Source organism: Genypterus blacodes, unplaced genomic scaffold (genome assembly GCF_046128005.1).
Source record: "Genypterus blacodes isolate CSIRO-AG114 ecotype Tasmania unplaced genomic scaffold, CSIRO-AGI_Gbla_v1 ptg000021l_1, whole genome shotgun sequence".
Classification (NCBI taxonomy): Eukaryota; Metazoa; Chordata; class Actinopteri; order Ophidiiformes; family Ophidiidae; genus Genypterus; species Genypterus blacodes.
In genome coordinates this window covers 4000740-4024614 of record NW_027466834.1, presented here as the reverse complement: position 1 = coordinate 4024614, position 23875 = coordinate 4000740, and the positions used below count along the sequence as shown (strand labels likewise).

At 42.6% G+C, this 23875-nt stretch overlaps 2 protein-coding genes across 4 annotated transcripts; both read right to left on the bottom strand.

Moving 5' to 3' along the window:
- Positions 1–1774: 1774 nt before the first annotated feature.
- polr3b (polymerase (RNA) III (DNA directed) polypeptide B) lies at positions 1775–19976 on the bottom strand. Of its 2 annotated transcripts, XM_076142416.1 has the most exons (28): positions 19811–19976; positions 19191–19223; positions 19032–19088; positions 18882–18946; positions 18700–18775; positions 18252–18352; positions 17922–18013; positions 17637–17754; positions 17375–17483; positions 16419–16541; positions 15385–15501; positions 15126–15260; positions 13772–13933; positions 13152–13352; positions 12544–12706; positions 11537–11690; positions 11374–11448; positions 11172–11270; positions 10924–11051; positions 9673–9882; positions 8741–8899; positions 6617–6734; positions 6349–6491; positions 4322–4425; positions 3365–3531; positions 2612–2725; positions 2292–2465; positions 1775–2152 (listed from the first exon to the last, which is right to left on the bottom strand). In XM_076142416.1, the coding sequence occupies exons 1-28, from the start codon at positions 19880–19882 to the stop codon at positions 2023–2025; spliced, it is 3399 nt and encodes a 1132-aa protein (XP_075998531.1). In that variant the 5' UTR covers positions 19883–19976; the 3' UTR covers positions 1775–2022. The 2 variants fall into 2 exon arrangements, with proteins under 2 accessions (XP_075998531.1, XP_075998532.1); XM_076142417.1 differs by lacking the exons at positions 19032–19088; positions 19191–19223; positions 19811–19976 and having other exon boundaries at positions 18843–18930.
- Positions 19977–20291: 315 nt separating this feature from the next.
- On the bottom strand, positions 20292–23774 carry endouc (endonuclease, polyU-specific C). 2 transcript variants are annotated; one of them, XM_076141814.1, is made up of 8 exons: positions 23658–23774; positions 23343–23402; positions 23153–23255; positions 22950–23061; positions 22738–22859; positions 21739–21851; positions 21468–21618; positions 20292–21359 (listed from the first exon to the last, which is right to left on the bottom strand). In XM_076141814.1, the coding sequence occupies exons 1-8, from the start codon at positions 23666–23668 to the stop codon at positions 21084–21086; spliced, it is 948 nt and encodes a 315-aa protein (XP_075997929.1). In that variant the 5' UTR covers positions 23669–23774; the 3' UTR covers positions 20292–21083. The 2 variants fall into 2 exon arrangements, with proteins under 2 accessions (XP_075997929.1, XP_075997930.1); XM_076141815.1 differs by having other exon boundaries at positions 23153–23252.
- Positions 23775–23875: the final 101 nt, after the last annotated feature.

Here is a 23875-nt window from a genome sequence, read left to right as displayed (position 1 = left end):
CATTATGGCATTTAATACGTTTTTATACACCCTCAAGCTCCAAATAAACATACATCCCCACACATCCACCGCTTCTGCCATTCTTTGTCGTTTTAGCTCCCACTTCAGATCCCAGAAACACTTGTTGCCACATTTGCCTGTTTTTCACCTCAGTAACTATGTCCTAACTTTTCTTTCTCTTATTTCTTTTACATATTTGACACGCCATGAGCTCAGCTACCCATCCGCTTGGTGAAATAACACAAGTATGGATTTTTTGGTAGAGTTCTCACCTCCTTTGCTCACTCTTTCGCTGTGGCAACCTTATTTTAGTGGTTCTCTAAGAAGAGGGAACGCTCACAAAGGGGGGGAAGTAAAAGTGCAAAGCCCGAGGCTGGGAGGGCTCTGATGGAGTGCCTGAGAGCTGGAGAAGGGAAAGCTGTGATTAGAATATGAATGGAACCACAGGAGAGGGGGAGAGGAGAGGGAAAGAAGAGGGAGAGGAGAAAGGAGGATTATGGCTGAATTACTCACCACACTATGGATGGCAAAGGAGGACTTTCTCCTCCAGTGCGCAGGCGTGGGCACCACTGCTCACCAACACACCACCCAGCACAAGTTTGATACCTGAGAGCACGTGTAGGACAGAGCAGGGGAAGCAACTAGAGGGAGGCTGTACAGCATACAGTCACACTTTGTTATCCACACATATTAAGACTTGTATGGGAAAAGAATTTTGAGCAAAACAAAGTCTAAAAGAAAACTTACTTAACCATCTCGGTGTTACTGTCATTTTTCACCTTTCTTAAAAGATCCTGAGCTCAACGACAACAAGGGACAACACTACCACATCACCAGCTCAATACACACAGGCCTTAATAGTGGCCCAGTGACTTCAGATGAGGATCTAATTAATTTCAGTCCAGTAAGGAGAAGGTGGAGTCTGTTTCTCCTCCATTTTCCATCCTGCCACTGTCAATTGCTTATTAGAGCCTCATTAAATAGGACAGGTGCAGCTAAAAAAAAAAGGGCCTTTCACTATTCTCACACACTGTGCTGGCACAAATGGATGCATACTGCTTTTGTCCACGTTCCACTTGATCTGTGCATATATGTTTTGAGCTGTGTGTTATTTTACTATGTAGTCTTAATTGCATTGCATTTAAAGGACAACTTTATCTATCTCTACTGCTCTATCACTGTACATTTTATAAAGTCACAAACACGCTTTCAGCATTTTTAACCAAAATATAGCTCTATATATATATATATATATATATATATATATATATATATATATATATATATATATATATATATATATATATATATATATATATATATATATATATATATATATATATATATATATATATATATATATATTAGATCATCAGTAAACATAGAAAACCTTAACCTGAATGACGGATTGAGCAGATCAGTTCAGTTCAGTACTGTCCATTTCTTCAAATGCAATACACAAATCTCATTGATAACGATCAGGCATACTTATCCCTTGATACAGTTTGGTTTGGTTCAGATCTGAGCAAGGATCTGGATCTGTCAGACTAACAACATGCTTGGACCGGGGACACAAAGAGGGAGAAGATGAATGCAACTCATGCAGCTCAGCAGGGGAGCCTCAAAAGTTTGATTTTGGAGCTTCTCCACCAGCACATGAATGCACCACAAGACTGTTATTGTTTCGATGTATGTCTAGTATTAGAAAAAACTAATATCTGTGTAACTGGGGTAAATGTGAAGTTCATTCTGAAATAGCACAATAGACAACAGCTGATTGCGAAATTATTGTTGTGTTTATTATGTACAGTGCATATACAGAGGCAAGTGTATTATTGAAGAGAACATATAAACATGAAGAAGTTTCACACAGTTTGGGTTTTTAACAGCAAAAAAAATATCCGAAATACAATTTTGTATTTCAGCCCGTTTACATTTCTGTTTTAGACAAAATCATAACACCTACTCGAAACTCAACTTTCTTCACTCACACAAGCCTTTGTAAATTCCTTTGCAGCTCCATCACTCGTTGTAGCGCGATAGTTTGAGACGCGGCACGATATTCATGGACTGCAGCTCCTGGAAAAGCAGCTTGCAGGCGTACGGGATACGCAGCGAGGAAACATGGCAAGACGACTTACAGTAGTGACACCTGAGGCACAAACAGAAAAGGTGAAATAGATGAGAAGACTTCCATCTGATCGGAAAGACAGACCGATGGGTCAGACCAAAACAATCACAGACTGTGCAGCTGAAAGATCATGTTCAATGTCCAAAAATGCTAATCTTACCACCCAGAGTATCCCAACAGGCCACATTGTCCACACACATCCACCTCAAAGGCGTCACTGGAGATCATGAGGCGCTCCAGCAGTAACATGCTTGCTCCGTAGCCAATCAGACAGTCGCGTTCCATCTCACCCAGACGCAGACCTCCATCTCGGGAGCGACCCTCAGTAGGTTGCCTGAGCGTTGACACATTCCGGGCCACATTCAGGTAAGACAAGAGCCAAAACACATACAATACTTTTACCCTGGGTAGTAAAATCTGATGAAATTAGAAGTACTGTCATGTTAAATGTTAAATTCCATATCAGACCACTGGCTTTACCTGGTGAGAACGGCTCTGGGGCCACGGGCTCTGGCGTGCATTTTGTCCAGGACCATATGCTTTAATTTCTGATAATAAACCGGCCCAAAGTAGATATACGCTTCCAGCGGTTCACTATGGAAAACACCGGAAAAATACAAACATGAATGCAGGATATGGTTCAAATGTGCAGCACAGGAGCAAATGGGTGATTTAGAGCATTAAATGTAAACTCTGTATATTTGCGTAGAGGTAAAAAAAAACGCGTCAGTGTACAAAAAATATCACTTTAAACTGATTTCCTTGTGTTTTCTTCTGCTGTCCATATTGGTAAACAATTTATAGAAAGTAGATTTCACTTGGTTAATTCGTCACAATCTTTTAGGTTTACTTACTAAATATTGCTATATGACTACATGAGCTGCAACATAGACATGTGGTAAAAACAAGTGAGTGGGTTCTGTTCATTCTGGTGGTGCATTCAGGTGACTGAGGTGGATGTTTGATCATTTCTTCCATTGAAACGACACTTTGCAGAAATCAAATCTGCAATGTTTAATATCAGTTTCGTTCACTAAAGAAGTCCTACATAAAACCGTAGAACCAAGAGAGTGTCATGCAACCTGCAGACAATGTGGTAGATAACAAAATACATTTAAAAACACATTGGCTAATCTCCAGGCTACCCGAAAAAAAACAATCTGAAAAGCCTGATTTGCTTCGGGAATTTCCGAGCATTAATTGAAGTCAAAATGGTTTGCATCACTTTATTACCCGGTGATGCCTGAGGTGACGTAGTCCTTGCCCTGGTAGTTGTATCCATAGCGGATGAGATCCTCGCACACGTCCTTCACCTTGCTGCCACCGAAGGCCGTGCCATAGTGAAAGCGTCCGTCCAGGACTCCGGCCTTCCCGGCCAGGAGTTCAATCAACTTCCCCACCTGACAGAATCAAGACAAGACTTAGAATGTTATAACATAAATCTTTTGTTTTTTATCTGCACTCTTGGCACCACATGTTGACATATAGATAACGCATGTGCTATGGGAGGGTCCAGCAGTCTAAGGATGACTGATTCAACAATTCCACTGAGGTCACAGCCAGAAGACCCCTGACCCCATCACATAAAAGGAAACACCTACTCTCATTTCACTCTCAGGGCACAGAAACATCCTCCTGAGCCAAACATTTTTCTGTCTTTACCATGACAACCAAAACCAGCAAATACACAGAGCGACAACTTGAGCAATAAAGATCATTAAAGTTTACAGTGCAGCGGACAAAAAAAAAGAAGACGTTTCAGAGCCAAGTTTCATGTCTTTTGCATTCAGCGGCGTTCTACAGTTTAGACGCACTGTGCGACTTTGATAAAACTTCCACAAATTGCTAAAGGCGGGCTTCGCTGGCAGCCGTCACCGCGGCAACAAAAATCTGTTTGTGAACAGTAAGATTGCTGCTTAGCCTTGTCAATGGACGTGTGCTGTGGAAGCCAATGATAACCCAGAGCAGAGAGGAGTTGGGATAATGAAGGTTTTGTCTCATGAGGACCGACACAAACTTCTGAAGGGCGACAGTCAACACAGCTACTGGAGTGATTCTGGCTCGGGAAGGATCATGCTGAACTCGGGACATTTAAACTGTCTACAGGTTTAGATGCAGTTGGCAAACACTTAAAAGTTTGATTTATTTAAAAGTTACTCAAGTCAATCCTCCCAAAAAAAAGAGCCATACCGTCATTCTGGAGGGATATCCATGAGGATTCATGATGATATCGGGACAAATGCCTGTGTCACAGAAGGGCATGTCCTCCTGTGGGACGATGAGGCCGCAGACACCTGACAAACACACACACACACACAACAAGAATTAAAGAGGAACAATGCACACATCTGTCAAACTAAACTAGTGGTGAGACTGCAGCTTAAACTGAAATCAGAGAATGAACATCACAAAAATAACAATCTTTAAATTGTTTTGTTCTGTCCATTGGTGTCTTCTTAAGCTTTCTCAAGACCTCCAGTTGAGCTTGACATTTCCATACTCATGTGGACAGACAGTCTTCTTTTGATTCTCATAATATGGGTGACAAGCGGCCTGGTAGCCAGGAGTTTAAGTGTGAGCGCAAATGTTTGCCGAGGGGCCGAAGCACTCTTCCCTGGCCAGGGTAAACAGATTGTCGGCCCATTTGCAAATGAAAAAAAAAAAAAAGAAAGAGGAGAGGAGAGAAGAGAAGGAGAGCAGGAAGTGGAGAAAGGTGCTTAGCTTGACAGGGAGACCAGGATTACACATCCATGACTTTCAGTTTAACTCACAGGAAGTGGAGGGGATCAGCTCAAGAGGAGAAATTGAATCCACGCACGTGGGAAAAATTCACTATTAGCCGACCGCTTGCCGACACAGCATTGACTGTTGATGCCTTACAGGATGCAGTAACAGGATGTTGATTGGGAACAAGTGCAACGATTCACTGGGCAAGCACATAAGAGAAGGAAAGTCATCCAACAGCAGGAAGGGGAGAAGATGAAAAGAGAAGGCAAGAAGAAAAAAAGAAAGAAGAGAAAGTTATTTGTATATTGACGTAATTGTGTGGAAAACCGTCGGTGCAGAGGTGAGAGGGGAAAATGGCGGAAAAAAGATGAGTAGAGGGAATAACAGCGAAGGAGAGAGGGAGAGAGAGACCTGTAGCAGACATCCCCGGTGTTGTTTGTTTTGTGTGAAAGTGAATGATAAAAGAGGCATGAAATCGGCAGAGAAAGGAAAGACAACAGCAAGGATCCAGAGCCCTCCATCACAGCTCATACAGCTCCACGGTGGCAGCTCACACAATGGCCCCCCAACTACTGACAACCCCCCCCACCACACACACATCCTCCCCCACCACCCCTGCACGGCCGCTACAGCTGTGTATGAGCCAGTGTGTGTGTGTGTGTGTGTGTGTGTGACCAGTAAATAATTAACTTATTCTGCTCTGCTGACCAGGACTTATGAGACTAGTCATGAGTAGCTGGACCCGGGGTGGGAGATCTTTTACTGCGGCCAAATTCTCTTCAAATTAAACCCTAAACCCTTGATTTAGGATTCTGAGGATGTCAACGCAGGATTATAATTAAAATATTTGCGAGGCACGAACGTGTAGTTATCCCCGCATAACAACAGCACCAGCAGGAAGAACACAAGACCAAGTTTAACAAGCTTTTCTTGATTCATGACGTCGCTGTGAACATGATTGGAGCACGCTCTGGTGTTATAAGTGACCGTGCATCAGTTACACATCTGGGGCCTTTTGATCCGGATCTCCTCCGGCTAACCCCCCGGTGACCTCGCTCTCTTCTTCACTATCTGAGACAGAAGACATTGTCCCGTCCCGACCTGACCGCCCAGTGGCCACAGTGTTAATGAAGAGAGTAAATTATGCATGGCGCCAGTTAGCTTTTTGATTAAAACATCATACAAGCCCTCTATAGGGGAGGTGCTGCGAAACAATGGAGGTTGTAAACACTTTTCCCAGAAGCAGTGGAATACTGCTGGGGTGTAATAAATTTGCATAGTCTGGCACAGGACAAAGAGCCAATTAATTGAAAAGACCCCTTGAAAGATGTGGTCAGGGGTGGCAGGGGGGGCAGTGACAGAGCAACAACCACAGGGACTTGACTCAACAAATGACCCGGAGCTGAGATGAGCAGAATTGCTACAGTCATCTTTTTTTCCATCCTTCCGGTCGTTACGGCGTAGTGGACCGTCAGTGTTGTGGCGCGCACCTTTCTGCCCGTGTCGGCTGCTGAACTTGTCTCCTATTTCGGGCCTCCTGGTTTGCCGCAGGAGGATCTTGATGAGGAAAGCGTCCTCAGCGTTGGATGAGATCATGACCTTCTCTATGTAGGAGTCTGTTGAACCTTTATAGCTGAAAGGAGGGAAAACGCAGGATTAAAGGAAGCAAAGTGTTGGCTGAAACGACACTTATGGAGGCGAAAGTGAAAGCTGTCGGGTGGTGGACGGGTGTGGCGGTGGGAGCTGATGAGCGCTCACCCGACGGGTACGTCTCTGTACTGGGGCTGGCCTGGCTGGGTACTGCCCTCCAGTGGCGTCTGGGTGACAGTTGGCATGGACTTGTTCACCAACACCTGTTTGTTCTCCACTTTCTCACCTGTGACACAAATGATGCATCAGCATTTCTCAGCATTACAGTGGGTGTGAAATCATTTCTCAAAAACTCAGATCTTCAGGTTGACAAGCAAATAGTGCATTAATAAATCATAATGATGAGCATTCTTTGCACTCATGACACAGTAAGACTGTTCAAAATGACAGAATAGACAGAAAGACTCTCTACTTAAGTTCAAACACCATTATTTTGTCCTTATGCATGGGGTCTTCAACAGGGGGTCCGCGGAGGTACTGCAGGGGGGGGTCGCATTTGCGGTTGAAGACAATTTATTATTATTTTTTTTTTTAAACAATTCTTCCCCCCACAAATTTAAATGTATTTACATTCACATTAACATGAATCCAACATGGGGCAAATTGGGAAATATTGACAAAATTCTGGAAAAGTTGACCCAGCGGTCATCGTTTTGACCTGAAAAACCCATATCTTGGACTTGGAAGGAGTGAGAGAGCTAAAATTTCAGACACAGCCTCCAGGCTGCAATGGCATCATCTAAATGGCACTTCATAGTAACCATGGAGCAATTGGGTCATTTTTGTAAAAGGTCCATATCTTGGACAAGGAAAGAGCGAGAGCTCTAGAATTTCAACCACATCATCTAGATGGCACTGTGATCATTTGCTGCAAGTTTGGGGCAAATTAAAATTTTGGTAAAATTTGGGAAACATGACAGTGTAAGCATGGACCAAATGGGTCTTTTTGTAAAAAGCCTGAGCGCTATGACTGAAACAGAAATATCATAAATAGCTCAGTTGGGAGGGCGTTAGACTGAAGATCTAGATATCCCTGGTTCAATCCCAGGTTTTAGCAGAAATCACCCTTGTCACAAACCATGGACCAATTGGGTGGTTTCTGTGAAAGGCCCATATTTTGGACAAGGTAAGAGCTAGAGCTCCATCTCTCCATCAGTTTGGGGGTCCTTGGCCTTAAAAACGTTGAAGACCCCTGCTATAATGCAAAGTGAAAACAGAATTTCACAAAATAAATGTATAAGAAATTAAAAACTAAATCATCACTTCAACGTTATCATTTAGACCCTTTGCAGTGATAATTAAAATAAAGCTCAGGTGCGTCTAATTATTGTCGATAATCACCAAGATAATTTTGAGCTTGTTTGGAGTCCACCTCTGGTTAATTAAATTGATTGGACATGATTTATGAGGGTGATTTATTCCCACGCATTTTGGAGCAAAAACCAAGCAGTGAGGCAACTCAAACTGAGCAATGAGTTGCCTGTAGAGCTCAGAGACAAGAGTGTGTGGAGGCACAGAGCTGAGGAAAGCTACAACAAAATGTCTGGAGCATTCTTGTAGGTTCCCAAGAACACAGTGGCCGCCATCATTCTTAAATGGACGTTTGGCACAACTAAGACTGTCTCCAGCTGGCTGACCCCCAAACTGAGCAATGGGGGAGAGAAGGGCCTTGGTAAGAGAGGCGACCGAGAACCTGATGGCCACTCTAGCTGAGCTCATCAGAGATGTGGAAATGGGAGAAACCTCCACAAGAACAACCATCACTGCAGCACTACACTAAAATTTGACCTCAACTCTAAACAGCACATCTGAGTGGAAACCAGGCACTGCCAATCAGCTGCGCAATACCATTCCAATGGTGAAGCATAGTCATGGCAGCATCATGCAGGGGTGTTTTTCAGCACAGGGACTGGGAGACTTTTCAGTGTCAACAAAAAGCTCAATGCAGCAAAGTACTTCTGCAATCTACAACGCAAAGTATGAAAATATTGGAAGGGGTGTGAATAGCTTTCTGTGTATATTTGCTGAACGACAGAAGCCTACCATCATCCATGTATACGTCTCAGCTGCATTTTGTTTTATCTAACTTTATTGCCCCCAAGACAAAAATATAAGTACTATATATGTAAACATGGAACAGACTGATATAATGAGTCACATTCATTACAGCATTAGAGCGAGGAGAATAGCAACAAAGCATGCTGGGTGTCCTCATTTCCTGCTGGGACTCACCAGGGGAGCAAATGCCGTCAGCATCCAGGATGCTGTGCCTCCAAATGGGCTTTCGGGTGGCAGCATCCAGCATAGGCCCCATCACCTTGTCAAACGTCTGGTTGGTGTAACGCCTCAGTGTACACTTCGCATTTTTATACACAAGGCACCTGCCAAAACCTGAAAGGAAACACACGTATAGATAAGCATCCAACCTTCTCAGTGGGTGCTGGCTGTCATTACAGGTTGTTGTTTTCTTGGGAAGAAAATTCAGGAATGAGTGAAACCCAAAGAGAAAATGAGAATGAAACTAAATAAATCTTGTGAGGCTGCCAAAATCCCTCTGTAATTTGGATTCTGTTGTGCCAGTTCAGAATTATACACATGTACTTGTATTTGCTGCATCTCATCAGTGTAATCGATCCTCTAAGCATGAGCTTCCAGTTCCTTCCCTGTGGAGAGAATACAATCCACCGAGAGAGTGTTGTTCCAGAATGACTGCAAGTGGATATATTCCCCCAAACAACACAATTTGAGCAGAAACTCAAAATTGAAAATAGGTCTTAAAGGATGCACACGTTTGTGTTTATCTGTGATCTTCACAGCTCCCTGGCTCCTATAAGAACTACGTTGTTAAGGCTGAATTGAGCTCCAGTGTCATATTCGCACACTGAGGGCGGGACTTTAAAGTGATACTACAGTTTTTACAAAACGTGAAACAGGATTCAGTTACAAAATAGATCCATTGAACACATTGAAAACTTTTTAGTTTGAGACAAATATGTTCACCATTGCCTCAAAAAGTGTTTAACAATGACATTTCTGCCCTCTTCTGTCTTTGTGCTGTAATTAGTAATAATACAGGGATCTATTCAAAGTGACCTAGTTTGGTTATAATTACCTGATCCTAATGACATTTATCTAAAGCTGCCGGAGTTTCTAAGTTGTCTTACCCCTGTCGAGCGAGGCTTTGTTGAGGACCAGAGCATCCTCAATGTCGTAGCCGCTGTAGCTCATCACAGCCACAGTGGCGTTCTGTCCTGCGGGAAGCTTCTCAAAGTCAATCAGCTCGATGGTTTTTGTTTTCACCATGGGTTTCTGAGGGTACGCCAGCAGGTACATCAGAGTGTCTATACGGTTCCTCTGGTTGTAGCCAATAGTACCTGTGAAGAGGAAACATGGAGAAAGCAGATGAATGTGACTACGGCATTGCTTGGAAGTTTTATTTCTGTGAGCACATCCACATTAAGCTACACCATACACACACGTATTGTTTAGTTTAGAAAGTACTATTGTAAGCGTGTGTTGCTGTCTATGAATCAATTACTGGAGGATTATATGTGTTAAATCCTCCTGATGGGTGGGTCGGGGTCAGGCTTGGGTAGGGCCATCTCAGAGCAGCGAAGTGGAGGAGCAGGGCAAGTTGTGGCATAATGCCTGGCCTCCCTGGAAGCCTTGACATTTGTCAGATGCTATTACTTCACAATCAAGCTACAAGCACAGAGTGTGTGATAATAGGCCCGGGCCACACAACCAGATTTGCACATGTATAGGGCTGTCCATACAAAACAGACAAGGCAGAGGATATTGGGCCAAATATAGTTCCAGTCTGTGTTTTTGTAAAGATGGGGGGAGCAGGGGAGAGAAGGAACGGGTGAAGGAAAAGCTGTGGGACGGGGGGTGGGGGGGGTTAGGAGTGACTGGGGTTCTTACGAATGTTAGCAAGGCCGTTTGGGGAAGTTTTGGTTACCAAGGAGCTGCTGGTGCGCACTCTGTGGTCTTTCGCAGCTGAGCACACTGACCCCCTGAGCGCCGCCAGAGCAGACACAATGAATTGCTAATGACACTCTGGGTGACTGGCAGGGAAAGGGCCTCCGCACACACATAGCACAAAGGGGAACCTACGCAAGCGCCCCATGTTTGATGTCCACGCACATATACACACACAAATAAGTAAAACCCTCAATCACGCATACAAATGTATTCTGACAAGTAGTGGCGCATATCTCTGGGGTTGTGGGTGAGACAAACTAGCAGGTTTAAGGCGCATAAGAATAGTGTTTATGCAAGATTAAATCACAGTAAGAATCTACTTGAGTGTGTATATCGAAGTAAATACTGTCAGCTTGTGGAGGATGTTTGAGAAGAGATCTGAGGGATTCAAGTTCTAATAATCTGAAGATACCTGCTCAGCTGAGTCTTACCCATGGCTTGCTTGCCCATAGCACACTGGTATGTGTTCCTGGGGGACTGGTTATGGTGGGGGTAGGGGATGAGGCCAGCGCACACCCCTAGCAGTGTGAAGGGCTCAATTTCCAAGTGTGTTGTCACTCTACAGAAGAACAAAAAGGCAATAAAAACAACATAAGCTACCAAGTCCAGTCAAGACAGCACAGGAGGAGGTTTTCCATTTTTTTATATGTCCCCAACAACAGCTAAACCAGACACTTACTTGCTTATCATGTGTTCATAAAGGGCAATCTGACAATCGTTCTCCTCATTGACATCTAAATATTCCACCAAGCCCTCGTGCAGGAAATCTTCAAAGGTTCTGAAGAGAAAAAGATGTCAAAATCATTCAGCCTGCTACTGTGACACAAGATCAATGAGAAACAAAAGACACGACTAACTCAGGTCCTTGTTCCCAGCCTCACCTGTAGCCCTGCGACAGCTCTTCAATATGTCGGTTTTTCACCATCGGCTGCCCCCTCTTCACTATGATGTACGGCCTGATGGAGAAACAACACCATGTGAATCAATCAATTCATTATCACTGATCTATTGAGTTCAAATGGGAAACAACTTTTCGTTCTCTACCTGCACAGTCGTCCTCCATCGGAGGAGATATAGACACAACGATCCGTCAGGTTGGTGGAGATGGAAACAAACTCATTGATGAAACCGGCCCTGCGCATCAGCCTGAAGGTGTTGATCAGTTTATGGTGATCTCGAATGACACCTAAAATGTTACCTGAGGACACAACACAAACAGTGGGTGGACATCCAGACGCTGATGGGACAGGTGCTATGTTTAGTTTACTATAGATATAAAGATAATATAGATAGTGTGGACACATTTTGCCTTTTAAACCAGAGCCCAAGCATTAATTAAAGATCTAAATATCATGTGGCAGCCTTGAAGTGAAAATGTGTTCATCACCAAAAATACTGTGTAGTGCTTTGGAAAACAGTCTTAAAATGCAGAAGAACCTCTTTTGTAGTGAATCGACAACAGCAAACATAAAGCTCAGTATCGTCATTTAATAGTGTCACATTCCATATGCACCTGTTGTGCTTTAGTTTAAAAGCAAAGATCCATAAACTTTAAACACAAAGACAAAGAGCCAAAGCCCCAAACAGACTTGCAAACAGACTTGCAGCTGGTGAAAACACAGTTTCAAATGCCTACAGGTCTGACAGACAAATGACTAAAAAGAGGCACGATGCACCGGCCGTGTGTGAGGGCAGATTTGCAGTGAATGCGCTCCGACACCTGCTGCTAACAACTAATTAAATGGTATGGCAGCTAATATAATTTGACAGTTATCAGTGGCTAGACAAGCATATACAGTAATTAATGGGCCAAGAATAATGCCTACTGGACCCATAAAATTAATGACTTATCAGCTACTGCACAAAATGCTAAATTGCTTTCTGTAAACTGGACAATGTTTTCCCTTCATGTTCATAAGAAAGGCATTCGTAACAGGCCGGATTATAGTTCCTTTTCAAGTGATCAATTACTAAAGCGTCAGAAACCAGCGCATATTCTTTTTGTGTTCATTTATTTATTTGCCTACGTTTCATTTATTTGTGTGTTTTACCATTGAGGAAGACGAGGAAGACGCTCGGGTAGGCGAGCTCCTCTCCGCACAGCAGGTTAACATCTTCTACCCCCAAGTTGAATGCCAGTTTGACGATTGGGCCGTCCTCCATGTCTGTGGTGATGTGGGTCATCAGCGCCAGATTCTTCACCAGACCACAGGCCTAAAACACACACACACACAAATTTTAATGGCAATGCCACAGCGGATCTCTACGAATCATTGTAAAAAAAAATAACATTTCTCTCCACTGTGAAAGTTTACTGGATCATAAATGAATGTTCCTGCAGATTCCATATTGAACCACAACCGCATCATTTGTTCGTTGGAGAACCAGAACACTGATAACTGTGGAATTCATTCATTGGTAACTTATAGCAAGTAACTTAATTTGGCTCTAAACTAGAAATGTGTGTATTCCCTTAATTACACATTGGCCTTTAGTTCATATCTCGTTTACAAATACAACTATTCATGTTGTCCTTAACTTCTTACCATGTATTTTTAACACTGCATTATGAGAACCACATATGTTAAACACATAGTGTTGGTGAGAGTACAACCCCATCATTGAGGCATTGGGGCCTGTCAGGTGTGGGGGCGCTCACCTCTCCCTCTGGGGTGTCCGACGGGCACAACATGCCCCACTGGGACGGTTGCAGGGAGCGCGGACCGCTGACCTTCCTGGTCTTCTCAAACTGGGAAGAGATCCTGGTCATCATACCGAGGGCTGAAATGAAGGAGAGGCGAGACAGGACCTGGGTGACACCCTGACGGTCCATCTTGAATCTCTTTAGAGACCAGTTACCCTGTGGACATTCAAAGAGAGATGATAATCTAAAATGTGTACAAACAATTCTTAACAGGCTACCTGTGCCTGGTGTAATTGTACTGTTGGAAGCTGGAAGAGTTTTTTCTCTTAACAAATAGCAAATCAGCAGTTTTGACTTCTAATGAGCTTTAAATTCTTTAGAAACAAAACAAGTAAAAATCAGCAGGGAAAATTAAATACATAGAGGTTAAGTTTGACAAGAGCAGCTACTAGTTCATTATATAACTTCAAATACTAACACACTTCATTTCCCCTATCAACCCTTTCCATTGAGCCAGAACTACAGGTGGACCAGTAGAGAATCAGTGCCTTGCTCAGCAGCTTCACCTTCACAGAGCATGTTTGAAAAAAAAAAAAGACAAGATTCCTCCACTAGTATCCTTGCTGAGTCCTTACCGTGGATATGGCATTGACCATGCCATTGGTGATCTGATCTTGACGCATGTGTTTGACCACATCAAACTGGGCCGCCCTTTGCTTGGGGATGATCTGATCGGCGATCTTCTTCAGTTCAGAGTTGAACTTCTTAAACAGATCTTCAAACAGCAGAGAGAGGAGCTGTGGTGGGACAGAAGGAAACACAGCAGGAATGAGATGCAACAACCACCTACTGATATCTTAGACCAAACCAGACGATGAATAAGAAACATAAGTCATCATTTCAGAGAGTCATCATCGTATCTGGAGTCACACAGTCTGACTCTCAGACTTCCATCTTCTAATCGGAGTGTTCAGAGTCAGATTTGATAACCAGGTGTGCCGGATCACTGATAGGCCCGACCTGGCCTCCATCCCAGCTCTCTGTCCTCCTCTACCAGGCCTACAGGAGGCAACCTGTCTCATAGCCCCCACCTGCCTTGCGCATTAGCATACATCAAAACAAACAGGCAGCGCTGCTTGAAATTAATAAAGAAATTAAGCTTCCGTTGCACAGCCAGGCCAATTAGTTGAATGTCAGGGAACCATAATTGGTGAGTGAGGAGATTGCTGGCGTTGTAAGCCCCTATTGAAAGAGGCCTCTGTGTTCACCCCCTCCCATCTCCTGCTCCTTAGACAGAGCAGGTTGGGTGGGAAATTAAAGGCCTTAAGACAGCAGTAATTACATTATCAGAGCTGGGCCGGCGGATTAGCTCAATCGCTCCAGTCAAGGCAGCAATTCTATTGTCATGGTGTTGAAAAATCCCCATGCTTCCACAGCCTTGGGATTTTGGTTTCACCGCGTATCTCCTGACAAAACCGGGCTGAAATACAGGGGGAGGGCGGAGGAAAACAAAACAGGGAAAACAAGGCGCAGGAAAATAATGAGGGTCTTATTAAAATGAGGCTGGAACAAAGATGCAGGTGAGAGATCAGGGCTGGAACAGCCTCAATCCTCTGGCCCAACGCTGTGATCCATTCCAACTACAGCATGTGTGTGTGTTATTAGTATGTTTCTGAACACAATGCTAATGGGCGTCTAGCAGGTTTTGTTTCCTGTTCACTAATGGTAAAGAAAAGGTAAAAGAAATGCAGTTCAATGCTTTGGGGACAACAAAAGAAAAAAGAAAATGAGTCTGCAGGGCTAACCTGGTACATATGCAGCCTCCTGTTAATCTGTAGGCATTGTATCACAGCAATTAAGTCACCTAACTTGTTATCTAAATTAATTAAACTTAAACTTGTATTTGTTAAACCTGGATTGAAGGTTGTCATAGAAAAAGGAGCTGACATGATATAAAGGCATCATACGTGCAGTAAATGAGAAGATTACCTGCCCCGCTAACTCCAGACGCTTGTTGCCATAGTAATCTCTATCATCCACTTTGTTGTTTCCCTGTGCCAGGATCACCCTTCGCACCATCACAGCCAGGTAAATACACTTGGCCCGGAAGTTGAACTCTTTCACCTGTAGACCAAATATAAACTGGTTAAGCTGCTGTAAAAACTGTGTGACCGGCCATTTGTGAAGTAAACGTGTTAATCCTGAGTCTAAAGCTCTTATGACAACATTATTTTCTGTGTTTACTTACAGGCACATGTGTGAGGATAAGTGATGCCAAAAGCTCTCTGGCTTCCTCCATTTTGGTCTTCTTGGGCCCTCCCCACATGCGCTGTCTCCGCACTTTATTCCCAATGTACCTCAGAGCCTGTGACAGAAATAATCTTTTTAAACATCTGCTGCATTCAAAGATGTGCGGTGTACACCGTTGATGCTCATATCTATTTTCAAATAATTGTTGTGTCAAGAAAATGCTTCAACTTGCGGGCGGTCCTATAACTGTATGTGCACTATCATGTGTCTGCTTCAATAAAAACAGATACCAAGAATAACTTGCAGGAGGTCAAGTGAATCCCAAGGAGCATAAGGGCCCGCGCCCACACACCCACACACACACACACACACACACGGACACCTGAGTACGTGTTCAGACCCCACGACAGAATTGGAACAGGAAAGGTCAAAGGCTAATAAGATTGAAGACTTTCTCAAAGACCACCCACCCAGTGAAGAAATATAGATTTATCTATAAATAAATGGAGTCTAGCCAACTGTGTTCGTAAAGACAAAATAAACCACTGCCTAATGCAGATAAATGGAGAGGTTTGAGATCAAACTCTTCAAACATGATGATGACATATTTCTAGAAAGGAAGATGTTTCAGGCAGATTACTTCCTATCTGGCAACAATGTTTTTTAAGCTTTATCTGCCTTAAATGATTAAGATTTAGGCTTCATTGTGCACAATACAATGAGCCAATGAATACCATGAAAGGACATGGTGGAGGCTGGCAGAAAGAGTGACATGAGCGCTGCCACGGCTGGTTGCTAGGACGCAATATGGCCTCATCAATGCATCAGCAGCTCCTCTAACAACACAATCTTTATGAAAAACAAATTGGCCTTTTGCATTCATCTGTGTCACGTCACAGAAAACACACCAGCCCAATGAATGGCCCACGAAAAGCTTAGTGAACCGGTCGGTAAGACAAACGCTTAGTCAGCCGATGACAGAGGCGTTGTGTTTGTTTGTACATGAAGGTCCTGTTCTTCAGACTGAGGTACCTGAGTCTGTGTGAAGATCTGGGCTTTCTGGCACTCTTCCAGGCTGGGGGCAAAGCTGGCCATGACGTGCTCCTCTGTGCCGATCATCTGCACGATCTCCTGGTCACTCTCTACACCCATGCCCTGTGCACATGACATGACATATGAAGAGTGTGTGAGTTTTGAAGTTAGCAGAGGTGGTACAAAAAAATGTGGACTAGACTACAATGAAGAATTCATTTCATTTGGCGTAATTCCAAACACGCATAGACATGGCCCCAATAGCAAATTTGTGGGGGGGTAAGATAAGAAGCTTAAGGAGGACATATGTAGAGAGAGAGAGAGAGAGAGAGAGAGAGAGAGAGAGAGAGAGAGAGAGAGAGAGAGAGAGAGAGAGAGAGAGAGAGAGAGAGAGAGAGAGAGAGAGAGAGAGAGAGAGAGAGAGAGAGATAAGCTGGGAGTCATGAGGTTGTCTGACATTTGCTTATGGAAATGTGAATGTGTGGGAATTGATCCGCCCATCCCACATCAAGGCTAAGGTTGTTTCTGTAACCTAACACAGGAGCGACAAGTCACCCAGGATGCACAAGAGCAAAGCAAACAAAAGCAGATACACAACCGTGTCCCGTGTACGTGTTTGGAGAGATCTGCCCACGGGGGAAGAAAGTTAATGATGCCAACTGGCTGACTGACATTTTCATTTAGAGCAAAGGGCGCCGCTGGGTCGGCACACAGACTGACAAACTTTAAATGAACTTATTATGGATACATGTGTTACTGCTGGGAAAAGGGCAGAATTAGAGATCACATTTAGTTATTTTAGAGAGACGAAGGAGGAGGGGGGGGGGGCTTCGGAGTTATCCACTGAGAAACAACCATCATAAACAACCTCGTCCATTACAGTCATCCGGCAGTCTCACAACGCCCCCTGCTGGACACACAGGCACACCTTGAATAACCGTCTCAAACACTGTCACCTTGAATATAATGGCTATGGGGGCATCCTCTGACAGCGTGTTGTGTTTCAGGTAGAATCGTCCCTTTTTAACAACAATATTGGTCCTGCTTTTCTTCTCATGGGTGGAGCTGGAAAATAGGATAATAAAAAAAACAATCAGAGGACACGGCGTGTACCAACATTCAACCAAAGTTTCACGCAGATCGAGACAGATATCCACAAACACACCGGCCGGCCAGCCTGTGTCAGTCTGTGCTAGCTTTGGGCAGATGTTCCTGTACCTGGTAACAGAAGCTCCAACAGTTCCCTTCCTGTCTTGGTCCACAATGATGCGATTCTTCGACAGCTGTTCCTGGATTAGAATGACTTTCTCCTGACCTTTTACGATGAAATAGCCTCCTGTGAATCAATACAAGATGAGGCAGTTAGTCCATCTCTGAGAATAAACGGTAACAAAGTATTTTTGATGTTAAGTCATTAGTGTGCTAATGCTTTCACTTGGTGCCAAATGCGGAGGAGCATGAGGATAATGAGAGTTTTAGGATGATTATATTATGATTGTCTACCTGGATCGAGAGGACATTCATTGAGTTTTGAAAATTCCATGGGCGTCTTTCCTGCGAGAACACAGTTTGAGCTCCGCAGCATGATTGGCATCCTGTGGAAAACAGTTTGGTAATCAATACCAAAACAAAATATTATAGGTAAGATTCCAGCAACTTTATGAAAAAAAAACGGGAAGAATTAAAATACATAAAAAGGAGGGAGGCGTTTCCAGACTGTCGAGGTAAGGGAAACTAAAGGAACACAGGAAATGTCTTTTTGCCCATTGATGGGAATGAACATCTACAATTGATATGTTAAAAAAGTACATCACAGAAGCCAAAGTACAATACCTTCCTATGGGCAGAGCATTGCGGATGATTCTCTGACTGCCACGAGTGTACTCGATGTCAACTGTGATGGGTGCTGAATATGTCATGTCTCTGAGACGACACTGGTGGAAACACAGACAGACGGATGTCACTCTTTATCTCAAGAGAGCAAAGTATTGATTTGAAGTTGAAGTTTTGTTCACATGTTGAATCATGCTCCTGTGACCAATACAATATGTGTAGTCTGTGGATCCCCTTTAATGACAAACATTCTGACATTTGACCTTAATAACATTGTGTTGACAGTTTACTTTTTTTTTGCTTCAGTATTTCATCTTCAGAGGCTGATGACAGGTAAGACATCTTCTAAAATGACTACAATGCAATAACTGCACAACAAAGTAACCTTTACTGCAGTAACAACAACAACAACCTCTGTAACATTATAAAGCACTAAAAACATAATCACCTCGTGAGGAGAGACCGGTCTTGTTACGTTGAAGCTCTCTTCAACATCAGGCATACCAACGTAGATGTTGAGATACCTGTACAGAAAGCATTTGGGTTATTTAGGTCTCATTCCAATGGGTACGGAGATTGAAAGTACAGTACCTTTAGCAGAAGGAGAGGAGAAACATGTCTGTAGCTTACTTGAGGTACCACATGGGATCTGCATCACTTGTAATCTTCTCGTTTGCTTTCATAATCTTCTTGATCTGTAAAAGAATAAAATCATATTTAGGTTACATTAAGACACAACTGAATCAGGGCATGCACAGTGATGGAGGAATCATATTTTACCTCTACGTTTATGAAATAGTTGAACGAGTCAATGTGCTGCTTCACTAGCCCTTTCACCTGGAAAACAGATTAGAATCATTTGGTCAGTGTGAAAATGGTTTAATATACTGTATGGAATATAATATATGATAAAAAAAATAACAATGATAAGGCTCTTACCTTCAAGAACGCAGGTAACAATTTCCATTTTTCCTGTTGATGAAATGAATGAAAATTTATCCGAATGAGAACTGACATACAATACAGAGAAGAGAGTGACGCTTAGCTCCAATCAGACTCAAGACAAATACTAAAATACAAATCAGTGTTGGACAAAGGGCAATCCCGTCCATATATTTTACATATATATATTTTACATTTTACTCATCGAAAAACTCCAATAATAATAGATAAACTCGTAATTTTTATTAATAAATGTGAACGAATGAGTGATACAACACAGCTCAAACGTAGGCTGTTGAATTGTCCGTGTTATCAAAGATATTACTTTTTGTATTTCAAAAGTTTGTGTGAAATGCCCCCAAATCTCAGTCAAAGAGGGCAAAATGGGTAATAGTTTTACAATTCTACTAAAAATGACCAGAGAGGATAATTGTTTCTTTACACACAGTTCCAGTGACAGTGCCGTGTCAAAGTACACACTAACACAGACCAAAAGTGTGTGTTTATGAATTTAAACGTGACTAACGCGCTTGTTGTGTTTCTCTGAGCTGTTAGCCTCCATGTTAGCCGCTCTGTACTCGTGGTGTAACATTAACGCGTTTCTTCTCCAAACCTACCGCCACTGTGTTGACAGGAGCTGCCAGCTCCTGGGGCGTCATGTCCCCAAACTCCGCTCCGAGCGGCTCCATAATGTTCTTAACTATTCAGCCCCTAACACTCTTAACTTATCTGTACTGTCATTGTTGATACATGTAGTCGGAAGCATTGACAGCACGCGCCGCTCTCCTGTGCTACACAGTAAAAGCTCCGTGTAGGCGGAACAATACAAACGTTCCGCTGGATAAAATTAATACAAATATATAATTTAATTACAAAAATATTGTGTGCTATTCTTTTTTCTTAAAATGAAATTGGAAGAAATTCCAGCAACAATCGGCGGTAGAGAATGAAGAGATGGAGGAATTGATGTCGATAGACAGACAATGGCAAGCATCTGAAAATACATATTCAACACATTTTCAATGCTGAATAATGACACAACACAGCAATTAAAGGGAGCTTACATTTATTGCACGTAATATAATTTTTAGAAGAACAACACACCACATTTTAAAACACCAATTTAAAAAAAAGACATTTGTTGTTTTATGTATATTTAAGTTTAAAATTTCACTTTCAAATTCAAGAAATTACTTTTTTTTTTCTTGTTCTTGTTGTTATTATTTTCTGACTTTTGCTATAGTCTTGCCATGTTTCAATCTCAATTTGCCCAATTGTAACTTTGTTCTGAAAGCTGCTATATAAAGGTGCTATGGTTTATTGTCATCCAAAAGTAACATATAAGATATAAGATCACGAGTGTTTGCTGCATATAGTGCTAATTAAACATTAGAGAAACCTCTGCAGATCTATTGCATGTGTTTAAATGTGTAGGTATTAAATTAGCTGCAGTCCACCCGTGCTTCATATTGTTGAGCATAATGATGACATGAATGTGACTTGAGTTATGTCTCATTTTATGGAACACACCCTTCAAGAAGGAAACCTTTGTTCCCCTGTACACTTGTCAATGGGAAGTTCTCATCGCATTGTGACTTCAAAATACAATAATCAATATTAAAACCATTTAAAACTAAAACTATTTATCTCATCTAAATTGTAAAAGAAGAAGAAACAAATTTGGTGTTGGTATTGGTTTCTATGGTTTCTGAGAAAATGTAAGCCCGGGAAGGAAACACCAGTTGTGTAGTTGAAATTCTTTGAAATGATGAGGGCCACATATCATGGTTGCATTTGAAGGATGCTCCTAAATGGGACTTGAATGGGATGCGACCCATGAAATGAGACACAGCTTTTGTATGTGACCTGAATCCAGCAGCCACTGCTACTTTAGTGTGAGTGCTGCCTGAAATGTCGACTGTTGCTGCTGATCAGTTTGGGGTAGGCCGTCCCGAGGGAACGTCCATGTCTGACGACCACCAGCTCCATCTGGCACTGGTCAATGTTCACCAGCACTGTGGTGCTCCTGTCTGTGTTCATGAGGAAGACGATGGTGAAGAGGGCCATCTCAAACTCCGGGCTGGTCCCGATGAAAGCGCTGCCGACAGGCTTCACCACGTTGTGCCAGGTGAACTGCAGGTTAAGAACGTGGTCATCTTGATCAGGCTGGGGGCAAAAAACATTATTTTAGTACCTAGGAATGAGGTCATAGCAACATCTTTACTTTGGAAAGAAAAACATTTTTCAGCCTGATGGACTATTTATCATACTTACTAAGTCATGATCTCGGGCCTTGTAGCCTTTGTAGTCCAGGTGGCTGTTTTTTTCTTGAAAGTAAAACTGGATCCAGTTATGAAAACCAATTATCTCTGTGGCAGATCTCATCTCTCCAACAAAGACGTGCTCAAATCCACTGGTGTCCAGACTGTTGAATTATTCAATTTATAAATCCACAGTACAGTGTTGTATTACAATCAATGCCTTGACTGCTATCACTGATTTCAAGGGCTCATTTAAGGCTGATGTTGGTCCAGATGTTTCTTACCCTGAGGTTCTGTCCCTGTGGTAGAGATGGAACCAGATCAGGTACAGCTGACTCTTAAACAGCCTCAGGTTTGAGTTGGACTTGCCTTTGCTCACCAGGTACCGATGAGCTCTCTGTGAAAACAATCACACATACACACATTCATTCATTCATAAATAACATGTATATATAATTGTTTAATCGTCTGTTAATACATCATTTAGGACATGCTAAGGTTGGAGCATCAGGAATCACTTCCTTAAAAAAAGGTTTGCAACTTGTACATTGGTTTAGGTTCAGAACTTATCAATCAAAACCTTTAATAGTCCTCTTGGGAAGATCATTTGAGAATTTATTTTGCAAAAGCTATGCCTCAGCTATCACCTCTAACAAGCAAAACAACTACATCATTCTTCCACTGGGCCTCTGTGGAGACTCTGCTCAGGAACAGCCAACACAACCGTCCACAGCTGCACAGATGTTCAGCATAAACGAACACCATGAAGAATGTGTTCCATTACAAAATGAGAAGGGAGGAGACAGAGCTCTCTTATGGATTCAGCAGCTGCTCGGACCACGAAAACAATCTGAAATCTGCAACTTACAATATGCAGCCAACAGAAAAGATTCAACAGGGTTGCAAGATTACTGTGATATGAAGTTTGAAACCAAGTTAAATCATGGCACCATTTTAATTCTGTGAAAGTCCACAGATTCAACAGGCATTGGTAATAATCCAAGTTCACTCTGAGCTCAAGTGTTCTCTGTTTCCTTTCTTCTTATACTAATGGTAATGTCACTTTGCACACACAAAAAATCACATAAAAAAACAGCTGGCCTCAACCCACTGACCTGAAGTCAGTCAGCTCTCATATAAACCTTACAAAAATACTTTTTTGTAAGGTTTTTCTTGTTTATAACACTTTGTGTACTGTACCTTGCACCAATGGACACACCCGAACTACTCAATACATGTGGTCAGATGGTTGAATGGTTTTTGTTGTAACATGTCAGCTGTACCTTCATGACTTCAGTCTCTAAGACTGCATCCAGGAAGAGATTGTTTTCTGTCTGCTCCGCCGTTGTGACACGTTCTGTCACGCCTGTGGATCGCTCATAGTTGTCCAGCAGATCCATGAAACCTGCAAACACAGTAATTCACAGTCCCTGATTGTAAAAACCTCGTACATTTCACATGTTAATGCTCAGTGAAGCGTGATGCAGTCACTCACGGGAGGTGGTGGTGATGTTCTTCAGTTTGTTCTCATTAACATTAGAGAACAGAGGCTGTGAGGCGTAATCTCGCACCACTTGGCTGCCTGCGCTCACATAGCCGGCTCTACGCTGGACAGATCAACCAGAAACAAAGTCACTTCTTAACAAAAATAAAAGATGCTATATTAATAAAAAACAACCTGTAGATGTGAGTCCACACCTGAACAGAGACGTTGTAGTCTATGGCATGCGTAAAGCGGTTTACATCCAGGGTCCACAGCTCATTGAACAGGGTTGATAGTTCCTGGTTTACAGTCAGTCTGCTGCAGAGAAGACACAACACTGATAAAGTCTGAAGACACACTCACAAAAGCAATAATTCCTGTGTAATTTTTTATAAGTTTGAGTACCTTGATGCATTTAGTCCATTGAAGAACACTGCCAGGTGAACAAGGAGGACTCCACTGAAACTGCACATTACACATTTCATATATAATATCAAAAAATACATTGCTGAGTTTATGGTCAATGTCCCAAGCCAAAGCCAAATATAAAAGTATAGATATGCACATATGTAACAAACTACACACAAAACATTAACAGGCTTTTTCAAATGTAGTTATCAAAATAAAATCTAATAGTATCTAGAAGTAACCCCACCCTGGTATCAGTGAAGTCTTACAAACTCTTGGTTTTTAGTACTTAATCATAAAATAGGAACACACCTTACAGCCATGACTCCCGTAAAATTCCACGCAGTTGTTTCTTCTCCTGCGGTGTCTGATCTTTCACTCAGAGGAAAAGTCAGGCAGGGTTATTACAAAACAAAGGAGCGCCAATGCACATGCGCACATTCACAGGACGCCTTACAGATGTTTATAACGTGAAATACATATGGAATTGATCAACCAGCAGAGGGCGTTGCGTTAGACCAACACTTTCA